General features: G+C 31.5%; 2 protein-coding genes across 2 annotated transcripts; one reads left to right on the top strand and one right to left on the bottom strand.

The window, feature by feature from the left end:
• Positions 1-8,761: 8,761 nt before the first annotated feature.
• On the bottom strand, positions 8,762-13,240 carry LOC111512900 (metaxin-2). Its single transcript, XM_023169056.2, has 4 exons — positions 13,089-13,240; positions 12,703-13,040; positions 11,010-11,251; positions 8,762-8,977 (listed from the first exon to the last, which is right to left on the bottom strand). The coding sequence occupies exons 1-4, from the start codon at positions 13,123-13,125 to the stop codon at positions 8,815-8,817; spliced, it is 780 nt and encodes a 259-aa protein (XP_023024824.2). The 5' UTR covers positions 13,126-13,240; the 3' UTR covers positions 8,762-8,814.
• Positions 13,241-14,582: 1,342 nt separating this feature from the next.
• Positions 14,583-16,631, top strand: RpL23 (Ribosomal protein L23). The gene is made up of 3 exons (XM_023169057.2): positions 14,583-14,713; positions 14,917-15,000; positions 16,265-16,631. Exons 1-3 carry the CDS (start codon positions 14,701-14,703, stop codon positions 16,588-16,590), a joined length of 423 nt encoding a protein of 140 aa, XP_023024825.1. The 5' UTR covers positions 14,583-14,700; the 3' UTR covers positions 16,591-16,631.
• Positions 16,632-17,200: the final 569 nt, after the last annotated feature.

The raw sequence follows: 17,200 nt of genomic DNA on the forward strand, positions 1-17,200 counted from the left end.
GCTTTTGAATACATTTTATTACTAAGATGGTTTCAAATGTTTACTGAATAATCGACAAGGTGCTTTAATAAACGATATTTACGAAACAAGCGTTTTATGAATCTTCTCAATGGCTAATACCTACCTACATATTGTGTTTTGTTTGGCAATTATGCATAATATCTCTAAGCAAAAATAAATTTTATAGTGCTCCTTTAATTTTGGTAGATTCAATTAAAGATCAGTTACTGTATCATTCAATATTTAAAATCATTATTATTTGTTTGTCGAAACTAATTTAAAATTTCGTTGAACTGTAAATTGCAAAAATCTTTTTTGTAACTGTGGATTCACACTAATTATAAATGTGAATTGACAGTTACACAACTGTACATCGTCAAATTCACAGTCGTAACTATAAATTAGAAAACGCGTCTAAAGGCAGCAGTTTTCTCACATCTACCCTTATGCACGGCACCATTATGCATAATGTATGTCATTTAAAAAGTTCAAGTCGCACTAGTTGAATCTAACTTCGGCTGTTACAGGTTAGCTTTTGTTTAATCAACAACAATAATATACTTAATTCCATCTCAATAATTCCATTATAGTCTTTGTTTTTACAGGTTGACAATTCAAAATGATTCAATTTCACCTAATATAACCCCAAAAATATTCATGATGAATAACGTACACCTGGCTTACCACCCATTCACAGATTTTTGAGAGACTTCTCTCATTGATATGTTACTTAAAGTTCTAACGTCCCATATCGTGCTATTAAAATTTTTACTAAGGGTGAAGAATGAATAATATATACCTAGTAATCGGATAGATACCAGAAGCTATCTTTATTGTCACTTTCTAAGCATGATTAATGTCATCTATTAAAAGCAGTGATTCTGACGTTGGAATGCTTTCGAACTAGCAGGTATGGATACATTGCTGACTAAATATTACATTATTATTCTTTATCATAGATTTGTGGGTAAAGATTCATCAGCATACTTTCTAATATACAATATCAAACAAAGTACTTGATAGGTAAAAGTGAAACCCCTGGCATAGACTAAATCTGAAGTCTCATTAGGAATTTTATTCTTGATACCTGTGCTTTCATTTGGAATAAGGAAGGATATACGGGCAGGTAGAAAAAGCTTGATTTCGACTAATAAGATTTACTAAACAAATAAGATTTACCCTTTGCTCACAAAAAATATTTTTCTCTGAGGTTGAATACGACAACTGCACACGGAAATTAATTGACATGAAGTAAAACTTTTTTGATCAATATATAGTAGCACAAATTCAAAAAAAACATCAAAAAAACATTTTCTATGCATTTTTTCGCTGATGAACAGATATTTAGCGATATTCTTCAACTACAGAATTGGATTACTAGAACATTCTTATTTTTGAAACTTTGTGAGAACTACAGGATAGTTTTACTTATCGTGACAAATCATAAATACTTTGATAGAGTTTTACATTCACGAAAATAAAAAAATTATTACAACGATAAATTAGCGTGAAACGTCGTGGCTACTTTGATATGGATTTTTGCATTCGGCATGAAGAAAATATCGTATTTTCCAAATCATCACATTAGAGTAACATACCGTACCGAGTTTAATACGAGTTTTCACACTCCTGAAAATGAAAACTTTATATATTCCAAATTACTATGAAAACCACACTCTATTGAATATTGTGAATGTCTTCAGAATGAGTTCTTGTTTCAAGGTGATACGATACATTCGAGAAAATAAAAATATAGTATTTCCGGAATTGATGTGAACTCCCACAAAATGTTGTGAAAGACTTCATGGTAAGCCGTAGGTTCAGGGTGAATCATAAAACTGTGTGACATACTATACCCACTTTGATTCGGATTTTTATACATCATAAAATAAAAAAATCGTAGTTTCCAAATTACGATGAGTTCATTTCAAAAAAATGTGTGAAACAGCTGTTGACAATCTGCAATTACAGGTTCAATCATCAAATGGGCGTGATATACCGCATCAACTTTGATGCGAATTTTGATACATGAGAAAATTAATAATTCATATTTTTCAAAAAACGATGAGTGATAACCTACGTCCGCGACTTTCACTGAAAGTATTCTGGGTGTAAATCATCACATTACATCACAATCACTCATTATAATTTGGAAAATACGATTTTTTCTATAATAATTTGTGCGGCCATATATTTTTTTAAATTTTAGTTTCAAGTCAATAGTTTTTCGTGTGTTTTCCTATTCAACATCAGCAGAAGAGTTACAGAAAATATGCTAATTAATGATTTCATCCAACCCGATATTGTTCCTGGTGATACTTCTTTAACAAAAAGTTCCTTTCTGTCGTTTGAAACTACAAAGTTAAGTTTTTATGAATTTCGTTACCTTTTTCAAAATTTTTAATTGACAGACTATGCACCAGAACTGACAGTTGACGTATCAAAATCGATAGGTAACCTCGTGTTCTATACTCAGAGAAATGATATCTCTCTCTCTCTCTCTCTCTCTCTTCATTACTCTGAGGTTACGTATGAAACACGACAGTTGAAGAGCACTTTCACATGCTATATGTCAATTTTTGTACGTCAACTACACAAACCCAGTTTAGTTCAGTCAACAATTACTTTTGATGACTGTTAATAACCTCTCGCTGTAACGCTTCGTGTACTACTCATTCACAAGTTAAATGTTTTTGTCAAATGTTACTTTTTTCAACACAAACTGTTTTTTTTTTAGCAGGAAAAACACTACCACTACCATTCTGTGTCAGAAGTCAGAATATCAGAAACTGTGGCTAACTTCGCAACAAAGATGCAAAGATGACCGTTGTCTTTACCGATTAGCTTTTGTTTTGACAACAAATTCACAAACTCAAAATAAATTCTCAATGTATAAAAATGAAATAAAACATTTGTTCTTAGTTCATAGTAAAAATCGCAGTTTAATCCAAAAAGTTAAATTCACATACTGAACAACTACTATATTATCGATGATTTATGATTCGAATGATAATTTGGTTATCCAAACAATTCGAATATCAAAATAATTCGATTATGTTTTTTTGAAGGTGTTTGACAATGTTTCATGATGATTTTCAATAGTTCGGACTTCCATTGTCTGATTTTGTATAAAATGATTTGAAATCCCTGAAAGAACTAAAAAAGAAGAATTAAAAATTAAAGAAGAGGAAATAAAAATGAATAGCTGAAAATTACAACAGCAAAAAAACCTGAAATGAAATAATCATGAAATAAAATACAAGTGAAAATAGAACAATTGAACTGAAAATAGAAAGTTAAGAGATTTCAAGCCAAATTACTTCGCGACGTTTCGATTGTTACTATCCACAACCGTTTTCGGGTGATGACAATCATCACACTTAGTTTTATTTAAACTTGAGGATAGAAAGCGCTTGATAAAAGACCTTATCAATAATAATAATAATAATAATCGGTTTTATTATTTTCAAATAAATATATACAAAAAAAGTACTTTATCGCCTTCCTGGAATTCTTGAGCACCCCACAAAAACATCCATGTAAAGTTCCGGTAATTTCGAAACAAATTATTCTAGAAATAAGAATTATAAATACGGCAATAGGTCACGTAACGCCGTTGTAAATTATAAAAATTCGAAAGGCTAACTCATAAAAGCGAAATGATGCCAAAGCTTACGCCATGCGTAAGGCAGTAAGAGAGGCAGTAATTTTTCATGAAATTTCGAGGTTGGCATCCACAATATACATGAAAGAATTAGTTCTCCTTCTACAGTCTCACGGGGGTGGGGGATGCAGTATTCAATCTCCATCAGACAGAGTTGAAGCAGTAGTGATCGAGAGGTTTATGAAATACTGCATTCGTTTCATAGAAATACCAGTTGATGTGATTTGTGTTAGTGAGCATTGGACTTGTTCAAACTGAATCATTGTAGTGTTTTGTTGGATAAACAAGTCGTTCAATATGGTGTCCTTAAATCTCATCCCGGTTGACGATTTGACAGTTGGAATTACAGAAGAAACTCCTGAACCTATTGTAGTAATGGCAGTTCCTATTATTGCACAAACGAGCATTGAAGGAACGCCGGTTGCCACCCCAGGGCTCATGGTTAGGACGGAAAGAGTTTCTGATGTTTTGGCGTTAACTCTTATGGTAATGCTAATCGCTGCCTCTGTTCTTTCTGGTCAAGTAACTGAAGCGGATACTGTTCCGGTACCTGTAGAACATACTTTTTATATGATTTAAACTTCAAGTTATTGCTTCATAGTGTAGTTCAAATTCGTTTTGAATTCAGATATAACGGAAACATCTATGTGCGCCTTTATGTACATATCTGAGAGAAAATATCCGAATCAATGACGATTGTAAAATTTATTTTTCGATCTTTTCGATCAAAATTTCGAATATATCTTCATTGTTCTACAGTTTTAGCGTAGATTAATATATTTGAATTGTTTTCTTTTTATATCTATATTTAAGTTGTTTGATAGATGTAACATATGAAAAATTTATTTTATGTAAGTTGTATGTAGCGAAATAACATTGTAGCTAAATTCACGTTCACAGCATTGTATTTGAAGATAAATAAATGAGTTTTCTGTGTAATTTTTTAGATTTATTTTCATATCTGCGAATTCATTAGTTAGTTTCGTTCGTTCGTTAGTTTCATATGACTTTTATTACATGAAATTCCATTTTGATACGTCTCAACTCCAAGGATAAAATATTAAATCAGGTAACACCGTCACATTCATTTTTTTTATCCTACAATGCGGTGTATTCAAATAAACTGTTGTAGAATAGGAAAGACCTAATGTACCCAAAAAAATTTCATCATAAAAAACGTACACCTAGGTCACCATTCTTTTCCAGATTTTAAAAAGACTTCTGGCATAGATATGTTAATTAATGTTCTAACGTCACATATCGCGCTGTTGAAAATTTTAGTTTTTTGCGAACGGTCAAGAATAGATAATACCTAAATATCCGAAGCTACCTTCATCGTCACTTTCTAAGCATAATCCCATTTATTAAAAGCAGTAATTCTGACGTTGGAATAATTTCTAACTAGCAAGTATGGATACATTGCTGACGAAATATTGCATTGTTTTTCTTGTTCATAGATTCAGTGGGTGAATAGATTCATTAGCATACCTTTCTAATAAGTAATATCAAAATGTTAGGTAAAAATAGAACCCTTGGCTAGACTAAATCTGAGCTCCCATTGTAAGTTTATTTCTGTTACCTGTGTTTTCATTTGAAATCAAGATATACGGGCAGGTAGAAGGTACCTATTGATTTCGTCTAATGAGATTTACTAAACAATTAATATTTACCCAAAATTCGTAAATACTTTTTCTCTAAGGTTAAATAGGACAACTGCACACGAAAATTAATTCAAATGGAATAAAACTTCTTTGGTAAACGTATAGTAGCACAAATTGAGAAAAACATATCAAAAAAGCATTTCATCAGCATTTATTCGCAGATGAACTGGTAGTTAGCGATATTGTCCAACTACAGAATTTCAGTCATAGAAAATTCTTATTTTTTTGAACTATGTGAGGACTGACTACAGGATAGTTTTACTAGCAGGTAAAATCTTCAAAATAATTATCTAAATTTCCAATAGTTGATAGGATATATTCGAGAAAATGAAAATGTAGTATTTCCCGAATCTATGTGTACCTACTCTCACAAAATGTTGTGGAAGTCTCCATGATAAGACCTAGGTACAGAGTTCATCAAACTGTGTGACATACTACACCCACTTTGATTCGGATTTTTATACGTCATAAAATAAAAGAATCGTAGTTTCCAAATTACAATGGGTTCATTGGAAAAAAAATCAAATTAGGGTGACATACCGTACCGACTTGAATTTCAACACTTAACAAAATATATTAATGGTATTTTCCAAGTTACGATAATTATTCCACAGAAACTTTGTGGAAGTCTGCTTGATAGGCTGTTGTTTGGGGTGAATCGTTAAATCAATATTATTATTTTTGCCGTTCTGACTTCTGAAACTATTAATTTTTCATTATCCTGAATGTAAAAATGTATCTAGGACAAGTCACGATAATTTAATGAATGACCCTGTAACTAAAGGATGGGATTGGCCGATATTTGATGAAAATCCATAACGTATTCATCAAAACACTTTATTGTGAAATTTTCACTAAACAGTTTTTCAAGAACTCAACACGTGTTTCGCCATATAATGACTTTTTCGGGCTTCTTCTCTGTAACTATAGCCTATCAAGAGCACTTAAACAAAATTTCATGGAGTTACTCATTGTAATTTGGAAAATAGAAATTCTCAATTTTTTCGAATCCGTATCAGAACACTTGAACAAGAGTTCACTGGTGTGTATCAAAGTCGATACGGTGTGTGTCGCGCTAATTTTATGATTTCAATCTTTTACAACAGATAATCAAGAAGAATTACACCAAATTCTACAGAGTAATTTGAAAAATGTAAATTTTCCATTCTCTCAAATATAAAAATTCGTATCAAACTGGGTAAGGCATTTCACGATGATTCAATGATTCGCCGCCCTGTTAGTAAAACCATCCTGTAGTTTCAAAAATGGGAATTTTTCTGTGATAAAATTCTGTATTTGAGGAATATCGCTCTACCAATTTATTTGGGACTAAATGTCTAGAAAACATGTTTTATATAATTTCCCAATTTGTGGGGTCATATATATTTTCAAAAACTTCAGTTTCAAGTCTACTGATTTTCCAGTGTTTTCAACATTAGCAGAAGATAAGACTGTTTACGATTTTACCTTCGCTCAGGATTGTTCCCAGTGTTACTTTAGTGAAAAAAAGTTTCTTTCTGTCATTTAAAATTACAAAGTTGAAAGATTTTATAAATTTCGTAACCTGTACTGTTTATACGCCAAAAGTGACAGTTGACCTAGCTAAACCGATAGTTAATCTCGGGTTTTGTATCGAACGCTGAGTTAACGTCTCAAAAACGACAGTTGAAGACCATGTGCACATTCCTTCTGTCAGTTTTTATTCGTCAATTACACAAACCCAGTTATTAGTTCAGTCAACAGTCACTTTTAATGACCATTAACAACCTTTCAGTGTGATCTTTTGTGAGCTACTCATTCAAAACAAAAGTATAGAATTATCTGTCAAATTTTACTTTTTGGAACATAATCTGTTTTTTTTCCTCGAACAGGAACAACACTGGTGCCATCTCAACATTGACAGCCTGCAAGTCAGAATTTCAGAAACTGTGGCTAACTTCACACCAGTGATGCACAGAGACCCCTGAGGTTACTCTGAGACAGAAACTCTTGTGTTTTACAGATTCTGACAAAATGGCGAGAAATGGGAATTTTGTACGCATGTCCGAGAATCAAAATCTGTAGCGCGTATTTTGTAGAGATCGTTAATGTATGGGCCATACTGTTCTATGCATCAAGCTTCACACTAATATATAAATTGGGATTCAATTTAAAACCTTCTCATCACTCTCTAATCATATTGAATAAGAATTTTACGAATTTTTAACAAAAATGATTATGAGAAATTAACAAGAAAAAAACTTATTTATGGAATTATCATAAACAAATTACATTTATAGTCATCCATTCACTTTCTGGAGAAACCTAAATAGATAAGCTAATGTATTGGCATATGAAATGCATGTATAATGCTGAAAGGAGAAATACTTGAGATAAACACTTCATCTTCTCTAAAAACACATCATCTTACAAATTATTCTGGAATCTGGAGGTAAGGGTTATAAATGAGGCAATAGGTCATGTAACGCCATTACACCATCAAATAACTGACTCATTACGGCAAGGGGTAGTTATTTGATGGTGGCCATTATTGGGAATATTGAATCAAATCAAATTTATTTTCATGATAATATAAAATTTGTTGAATGACATAGTTATTGAATTTCAATTATCTTGAATGAGCAACTTTCACCTAGGCATTGGAATGCCTGTGTTGTGTTATATATTACTCCTTTTAATGGGAACAATATGACAATCACAAGACAATGAACTATAGTAATCCATTGACCAAAAATAAAATTTATAGAGGAAACAAAAAGAAGTAGATATAAGTTGAGTACCTTTATGCTTGTATGAGAAAAGATGCAAATGGTATAGGAACTGTTGTTCAATGCAGGAAATCTATTTCTTTTTTTCAGTATATGTCGAATTGTGACTTTTTGATTATAAATCGCTTGAGGGCATATTTGAATTCATTAATTTTTTCGTTGTTTTCAACTCTACTGGGAGTAGGTTGTACATTTTTGGGTCATAATAGAACAAGAATCTTTGTGTATTGACTTTTCTTGTAGAGTGGCATTTCAATATTTAAATTCTCGACGGCTCTAGTTCATACTGTGGTATTAAAATTCTAGAACATCTATACTAGACACTGGTAACTATGTAATGATCTTACATTAGGTAAATTATTCTCTTGATATAGATGATCTGTTGGAAAAGGTCCATATTTTTTTTCATTATCTCCAAAACTGAGTTTTGTGCTATTTGTAAGCTATTAATGTAGTTATTGAAAGCACCACCCCATGCTATTATACCATATCTCATCATGGATTCTGCCAAAGACTGATATGTTGAATAAGTCCTTGAAATTACAACTTTTCAACTCAAAATTATGAAAAAATCGAAACTATACGATTAAAGTCTAAATTTTGAGATATTTGCTGGAAATTTGGAGTTTACGTAGGAACATTTTTTAAAAAGGAAGACAAACATCAAGAACGCCAATATACTATATAATTCTAAATTCATGAACAATAAAATCAACTTAAATTACTCTTTCACATCTTTCCCAAAAAATCCTTTTTCAACCCTTTGCACAAGTTCTATCAAAGAAGGATAGTTCCTCACTATATTTGCTAGGTCACTTCTAGGTAATGGAGTCGTTAGAATGGTAAAAAGGTGGCCAAATACTAGAGCATCCAATTCTGTAGGCCTACAAAAAAAATTTGCGTGAATCACATGGATTTTTATCTTGGAACAATATGAACGGGGTGGTTCAACATCCCTTGTTACACAATTTACTTCACTATCTTTTTCAAATGTATTAAAATAATGCTTTGATATTCAAGACACGTTAGTCATTCTAAGTTCTTTTCACCAGAACTGCTAAAATATTGATTATTTCATAAAATTCTAGGAGTCAACATATTATATGATACTCTTTTTTTACCAAAACCAGGTTTCTATCAGCATATAGTGGCTGGTCCCATTCATAAATCAATTTTTCAAGGCACTGCTCTCAGATCAAATTCATTCTCATTTAACATTCGTTAGAATCGTCTAACTAACTAAAATGAACTTTTCCGATGACAATTGTCAAATCTTCGAAAATATTCTCATGATCTCATCAACATTTTGTACACGACACTATGAATATGAATCAATTTGAAAAAAATCATGTTGAAATTTAAAAATAGAAAATGAAATTACTACAAAATCCTATTCATTCCTATCATCATCATTACCATAATTATATAAATACTTCATGTGAATTCGTTATTCATAATTTTTTTCTCAATGTGTGACATAAAATAAGGAAATCATAATACTGAAAAATATCAAAATCTTATTCGAAAAAGACCTGGCTAGACATAGTTCTTAGTCAAATAGTATGAACAGACTAATAAAAACTAAGAAATATAATATTTTAACTGTTACATCAGACTATATATTTGAAATGTGTGTGTATGTGTTTGAAAATAAGTCAAATTTTACATCAAATAAGAGTATCCAGCATCACGATAAGAGAATCAAACACCAGATCCATGTGCCATTTGCGAAACTAAAAGTGACTTATTCTGGGTCAGAATACATTGGTCTAAAAATTTATAATAATCTTCCTGAATATGTGAAGGCTTCAAAGCAACTGTATAATTTCAAAAGAACATTGAAAGCATACCTGTTACAAAGTTTTTATTATACACTAGCAGAATTTTTTAATAATCTCAGGACTGTACTTTTACTATCGCCTCATTTAATTTTTATAATTAACTTTTAGTATCTTTATTTTATTGTGTTGACAGCTTCCTATACAACTTTATATTATATTTATGGAAACAAATTATTATTCTCATTATTATTATCTTAGTTACTCGCAAATAACCTGAGAAAAATATTTTTTACACTAATTTGAGCAGAATTAAACACAGAATTCCTCATTTATAGAAGTTTATTAAAAAATATTTCAAGTGACAGATTACAATTGATCCCATTATAAAAGCTTCTCAGTGGAAATCTATTATTTTTTTTCTCTTCCTGTTTGATTATCATGAGTTTATTTTCAACAGGTTACTATGTTGGCTTTTATTTTAGTTTCAATGTTATATACTTATTTTATTAATATTTCATTGTATTTTACAGGCTTCATCAATCAAAATGTATTTTTTTGACAATAAAGAGAATAAAGTACAGTTTTATAAATTGAAAGGGCTATATTTTTATATATCCTATCCATGTTCCATTTGAAAAACCTGAGTTTTGACTCATTTTTATATCTTCAGAATTAGTCATCGATTCCGAACACCTTGTATAACATTTTGGAAATTTTACTTCTACAAAATGAAGGAATGAAGTATTATGATGAATCAATAATAGCTTAATAATGTATTCTGTCAAACTTTTTAATTTTATGGGGGAAACACTTGAGAGCCGAATACCTAGTTTTTTTGAGTAAGAAAATGAATATCTCGAGAAGGGTTCATTTTTGGAGTGTCACATAAGAATTATCCCAGAGTTGAGGAAGTTGGTACCAACTTCTGGTATAACCGGAAGTGTTGCAAAAACGACATTATTTTCATTCGATGAAGCATATTGAAAAACAAATTACTTAATAAAAATACAATTCACAATAATGAAACCTGAACAACAATATTTCTTTCGGAAATAAATAGGGATCTTCAAAATTCACCACATTGATCTGAACCTAAGATATATCCGGACAAAAAGGGAAACATTAACATTCTTACCCTTCTTCAAAAAAATACATTTTTCCATCGAGTCGAATATTGAGAGCTTCACAACAAGACTCTACTTCGGTGTAAACATCTTCCAGGGTTTTTTTATACCAGTCAATAGCTTTCAATTTCTTTATCACTTGGTTTCTTTTTACATAATTCTGAAAATGATTCAAAGGCCACGGGTAAACCGAACCGTGTCTCAAGCTTGTTACTTCATTATAGGTTTCTTGATCGACCCAGCAAATGTAAAGCTGAAAATTATTTTCGTTATTTTCTTTCACTAGTTGTCAAATTCATCAAAAGTATATACAAATAAAATCATCCATTCGGCAAATTCTAAAACTATATGTCATTTGAAATACTTAAGAAAATCGTTATATGAATCAACACAAAGCAATATTACAGTTCAAACCACAGTTTAAACCCAAATGCTAAATAATTCAAAAGATTTACGTTCGACAAAAAAAAAACAGTATTGACGAAAATACAAGTTACAAAATTGTATGCATGTTTATTTTGGGAATAAGTAACTGATAAGATTTTTGATCTAAAAAACAAAAATCAAAGTTTCCAAATAACTAGATTGATGAAATAGCTTAAAAAAATATATACTATCTTATAATATTCAGGAAAACTTGAATCATAAAGAAAGAACGGCAGAAAAAAGTTTCCTTTTCTGTGGAGAACTTTTTATAAATCACCTTTTCATGCAAACAATCACACCTTTCACAAAATAGAGACAAAAATCACAGAAATTGAAGAATAAATATGTACTTTTTGACAAAAATGAAAATTTACCTAATTTTTTACAGACCTCTTATTGACCATACCAGCAATCTATATCTTTGAATCAATAAAATTTTTTGATCATTCAACTAGAGCATTTTGAAATACACCGCAAGAACCAAGCCTACACAACAAGCAATAAAAACTTTTTTTTATCCAATACATAAAAAATCGGTTACAGTTCTATGAAATTTTTCAATAGTATTCTGAAGGATTCAAGAAATATTGAAGCTACTATATAGCAGATTTCTGAAGCTAGATAAAGGATTCTTATGAAGTGCAGAATCGTACAGTATTGAGGAATTTACTTCTCTGAAAAACTGAAAAAACTTATTAATATATTTTTGTGAGATATTATTGTCAGCACATCATTTTATAATTTCTGTAATTACTTCATGCCTTTGAAATGTGAGAATTCTCCTTTATTATTGACGTGCCTTTTTCGTACTGATGATACATGTTTACGTTCAAACTGTTAAAATAAACTATTTATCTATCTATCTATCCATCTATTCAACTAATATTTATATATCGTGTATCCCAGGGTTAATGATACAAGAGATGTGTTGGACAAAAGTCAAAACCTTTTTTTACTCAGCTTGTGTTTTTTTTCTCAAAAATCACCGAGTTTTGTAACTAATAGTGCAATAAATTCTGTTGCAGCAGAACATACATTGTATCAAAATTGAAAAAACAAAGTATGTCCCATAGAAATTATTTTCCCTGCACACATTTTTCTGCAGGCCGTTTTTAGATGTCAATGGATTAACTGAAAAAGCTGTCCCCATCAGTTCAGTCAACTGTGGTATTGCTGAAGAAAATGGTGGCTTCACATAACGACATTAAAGAAAATTCAGTCGATCACATCGCTTGCAACATCAATCCTGTGACACGATGTATAATATGTCTCAATTACTTCAGAAACTTCCATGACGTTGTGTATTAAAGACATGAAAGCTCGCATGTCAGCCTTCTGATCAGTGTCTAATTTTTCGGTCAAAGTAATTCCCTTTCTGTTCACAAACTGCACGATTTCTTCCAACTCGGATATGACAAATCTACCGGCTTTGATAAAGGGGACTTTCAAGGATGGGGACATTGCCTCTGCATTAGATCTTGGTTCAACAACATAGTTTAAATGGCACATTCTCAGAAATGCTTGAACAGCTAGACAATTTGCATTATCAGGCAATAAAATTTGCTCAACTTCATAGGGCTGATATAATTTAACGTCTTTAGGCCAAGGCTCCTGAGCTAAAATTGATTAAATTAAAATTTATTTAGATATATCGATAATCGAACCTCCAAGTTCCAATGATATTTTATCCATTAAAACCATTATACAAATAAAAATAAATAAATGGAAGGCTGATTTTAAACTTTTATGTATTGAAAGGTATCACGGGTATCAGTATAAGAATATTAGAATTAGGAGTGGTTAAGGCTGCGTTCCATATCTTCAAAACAAAGTTTCTTAACCAAATTCTGGAGTGACGTTAGATGGGCTTCAAATTCGCATACACATACATAGAAATCGTAATTACCGCAAATTGTTATGAAGTACAGAATACATCACATGTATATTATACTAGTTGTTGCCCGCGGCTTCGTAGACTTGGTTTGTCACATCAAGTTTCGTAACAGACCATTTTAAACAAATAGTTAAAACATTTTTTTTATTAACCCAAAACTTCAGGTTTCCAACTTCAAAACTGACAATATGCAATATAATCTTTGAACACCTATTTTCCCTCTTTGGGAATGGAAATTCCTGATTCCCTTTCTTGATGCTTATTTGCGCCATACGAAGAACCTATCTGCAAATTTCAAGATTCTAGGTTCAGTAGCTTCGGTTATACGTTAATATGATAATGTCAGACAAATAATAGGTACTCGCTTATACAATAATTAATAGCATCGGCAAAAAAAAACGGAAAGGATTAGAATGAAATACATTGATAATACAACTAATACTACTCCTACTAATATTATAAATGCGCAAAGTTTGTGAGGATGGATGAGCGTACTGTATGTATTTACATTTTTTACAGCTCAACAGATTCAAATGTAAGTTGGTATAAAGATAGATCATGACCTGGAATAACACATAAGGTACGTACGTAGGTAATAACCCACGGTAATGAGGGTAAAACGGGGAACAGCTAGTATTGTATAAGTGAGTTTCTTTTCGAAGTAGCTCTGAGCTGATAGAATATGTCATTGGAAAACCAACCCGTAACATTTTCATTTTTGAAGACGTGAACAATATAATCAATAACTTTTTTTTATGAAATGGATAATGTTTTCATCAGGAATGTTACCTGCTTTCAAAAAGTCCATTAAAAGAAAGAAACCTTGTATTTTCAAACTTTCTTAGGGGTAGATAAGTCGAGATATTCTAGAATGTCAAGGATCGTTCTCTTTATAGAAATTATATTATCAGATTGACAATAACTGCAATTTTAGGTCGTTCCTTCTCGTGCAGTTTCGCTGTGAACTATTTTCACTAGTGATAGGCATAATCGAATGATTCTGAGAATCGAATGATGAATACTCGAGTGATCCCAAAAATCGAAATATCATTCGAATGAAATCTGTGACAATTTGTCACAGAATAGTTATTTACTATTTTGTGCTGTATATCACAATATTTTCCAGTCACGTTCGCGGCTGAACGTTCCACTGAAGAAACAGTATTTTCCATCTCTAGTCATTATCGTCATTATCGGCACAAACATCCTTTGTAGCGATCGGAGAGAAAGAAGTCCTGAAATCATCTTGTATTTTATATCCGTGGTACTAGTCAAGGTTAACAGGTAGTCGGATTACAATAATTCGACAAACGAACAAACTTTTTCAGAAATACTATTGCGGTTTTGTGTCAGTTGTCTTTTAGTTCTTTCACAAATACAAGATGTCTAAGAGAGGTATGTCTACAAATATTTCAATAATTTTCTAAATATCTGTGTAATCAATTACTGCCATTAGATATTTTTCTCAAAAATATTAAACGAACAAAAGGATGATCGAGGTTTTTACTTTATTTTCAATGTCTTCAAAAGATATTTGGGGAAAATATTCTAGGTTATGTGATTGTTTTTGGAAATTTTATACATGTTTTGAATTTTAGGACGTGGTGGTTCCGCGGGAGCTCATTTCAGAATATCATTGGCGTTACCAGTAGGCGCAGTTATCAATTGTGCTGATAATACAGGTGAGTGTTGATTTTATTATTAGTATTTTTGGTTATGTTTGCCCTTCGCTAGAGACAACTGAAGGTAACCTTTAATTTTTTTCATTCCTGCTCAATTTTACATATTTGAGTGTTTTCATTGTGGTATTTTAGTAACAAAATTGTTCAAGAGTACCAGAAAAATAATGGAGATCATCTCCAAAGTTACTTGCAGTTTGGTGTAGTTTTTCAATAAATAGTAAAATATCAAATGACTTACTTGATACTATGTCGTATGGTAACGTGATGGGAGCAAATAGTAAACAGATTGCAAATTGTTTTGCAAATCATTTCTCAACAGTATATTCATGAAAACCCTCTGATATTGATTATAACACCCCATTTAATATTGATTAATAGATGTAGCGGTACTACGTGGTAGGAGATCATGAAGAAAAATTAGTTACAAAGACAAGTAGTAAAAAACAAGTTCTATTTCTCATTTTCCATTTAATATAGATTAGGATACACCCAATTCTACAATATATATTAAAAAAGTTTTTGATGAAATAGTAAAATAGTATTCCTATCGGAAAAGTTGAGTCGGTGGCTATGATGGCATTCCCGACTACTCTCTAAAAATGAGTGTCCATATCTCCTTTTCAAATATTCTATAAATCAGGAAATGGACAAGACATAAAGAACTACTGTTGTATATGTAACCAGGCTTCCCTATTTAAACTATCGGATAGCTTGATAACTAAATGAACTAAAAAATGCTAGGTCAACTATCATTCATATGTCGGGAGTACCACAAGGGTCTCATTGTGTACATATTCTGTTCAACATCTTTGTTAAAATGACTACAGAATTTTTTGAAAATTCAAACCTTCAAACGTTAGCAGATGATCTTGAAATTTTCATACCAAGAGAATCATTAGACGATGCTACTCTCTTACAACATGATTTAAGTAGCTTGAATAGGTGGTGTATTAAAAGCAATGTACACATGAAGATCAGCAAATGTAGTTTTATCAGCTTTCTCTGACAAGCAATCACGATTTGTAGATCATATAAATCATATTGATATTATAAAAGGAATAATCCTGTGCAATCAGTAAATGAATAATGTTCTGAATGATTTGATGATTACTTGACATTTCACGCTATGAACTTTTCTCAAGACCTAGTTTACTACACTATAGTAAAAATGATCATTTTCTGAGAAATAGAGACACAATTTTCTTCTCTTCAAAAACTGAATGTTTTTTTTGACAATTTTCATGTCTTGATTCTTCTATTTCAGGTGCCAAGAACCTTTATGTCATAGCCGTTCAAGGTATTGGTGGTCGGTTGAACCGACTTCCAGCTGCGGCATGCGGAGACATGTTTGTGGCCACCGTCAAGAAAGGTAAACCAGAACTCCGAAAAAAAGTCATGCCAGCTGTAGTTATACGGCAGCGCAAACAATTTCGAAGGAAAGACGGGGTGTTTATATACTTCGAGGATAATGCAGGGGTGATCGTGAACAATAAAGGAGAAATGAAAGGATCAGCAATCACGGGACCTGTAGCTAAGGAATGTGCAGATTTGTGGCCGAGGATAGCTTCAAATGCAAGCAGTATAGCGTAGATTTGTTACATTACACCTTACATTAAAAAGACTTGAAAAGAGTTTGTGTTATTATTGGCAGAATCCTATTTATAAAAACTTGAACACCGTACATCAGAATTTTGAAACTACATTAAATGAAATTCACCAGTTAATTTTGACTCTTAGTAGATTTTTAGCTATTTTGTTCAATGATGCAGATCTTGATATTGTGGTAAAATATGTCCCAACATTATGGGGGCTCACCTGATTACAGGGTAATGTCAAAATAATTTTCAAATTGATCTTTTTCCAAAAAATTGAAAAAGAAAAGAGGGAAGTCCAAACTGGCCTGCAAGATTGCCTGACTTCAACCCAGTTGACTTCCATATTTGGGGTTATTTGAAAACTAAATTTTGCAAACAAATTCTTTGTATGTTGGTCATTGAAATTTGTATTGTTTTCCAAATATTTAATCTGTATTGAAATTGACTAGCAAATCAAAGTGATGAAAAGAATGGAATATTATATTTCACAATTAAACGCCCTGTTTAATGTGTAATAATATCAATAAAAATCATCAGAGATTTTTCATATTCACATATCTGAAAATGTATATTATTAGCACGCTTTTTTATTTTATTATTAGTTT

Source organism: Leptinotarsa decemlineata, unplaced genomic scaffold (genome assembly GCF_025532065.1).
Source record: "Leptinotarsa decemlineata unplaced genomic scaffold, Ldec_3_MD MMD2_tig00078422_RagTag_RagTag, whole genome shotgun sequence".
NCBI lineage: Eukaryota > Metazoa > Arthropoda > Insecta > Coleoptera > Chrysomelidae > Leptinotarsa > Leptinotarsa decemlineata.

Excerpts from the sequence above, each read along its gene's own strand:
- LOC111512900 (XM_023169056.2), bottom strand. The coding sequence starts at position 13,125 with ATGGTTTTAATGGATAAAATATCATTGGAACTTGGAG. Across the intron at positions 13,041-13,088 it reads AATATCATTGGAACTTGGAG|CTCAGGAGCCTTGGCCTAAA; the intron begins GTTCGATTATCG and ends AATCAATTTTAG. Across the intron at positions 8,978-11,009 it reads ATGTATTTTTTTGAAGAAGG|GCCTACAGAATTGGATGCTC; the intron begins GTAAGAATGTTA and ends TTTTTTTTGTAG.
- RpL23 (XM_023169057.2), top strand. Across the intron at positions 15,001-16,264 it reads CAATTGTGCTGATAATACAG|GTGCCAAGAACCTTTATGTC; the intron begins GTGAGTGTTGAT and ends CTTCTATTTCAG.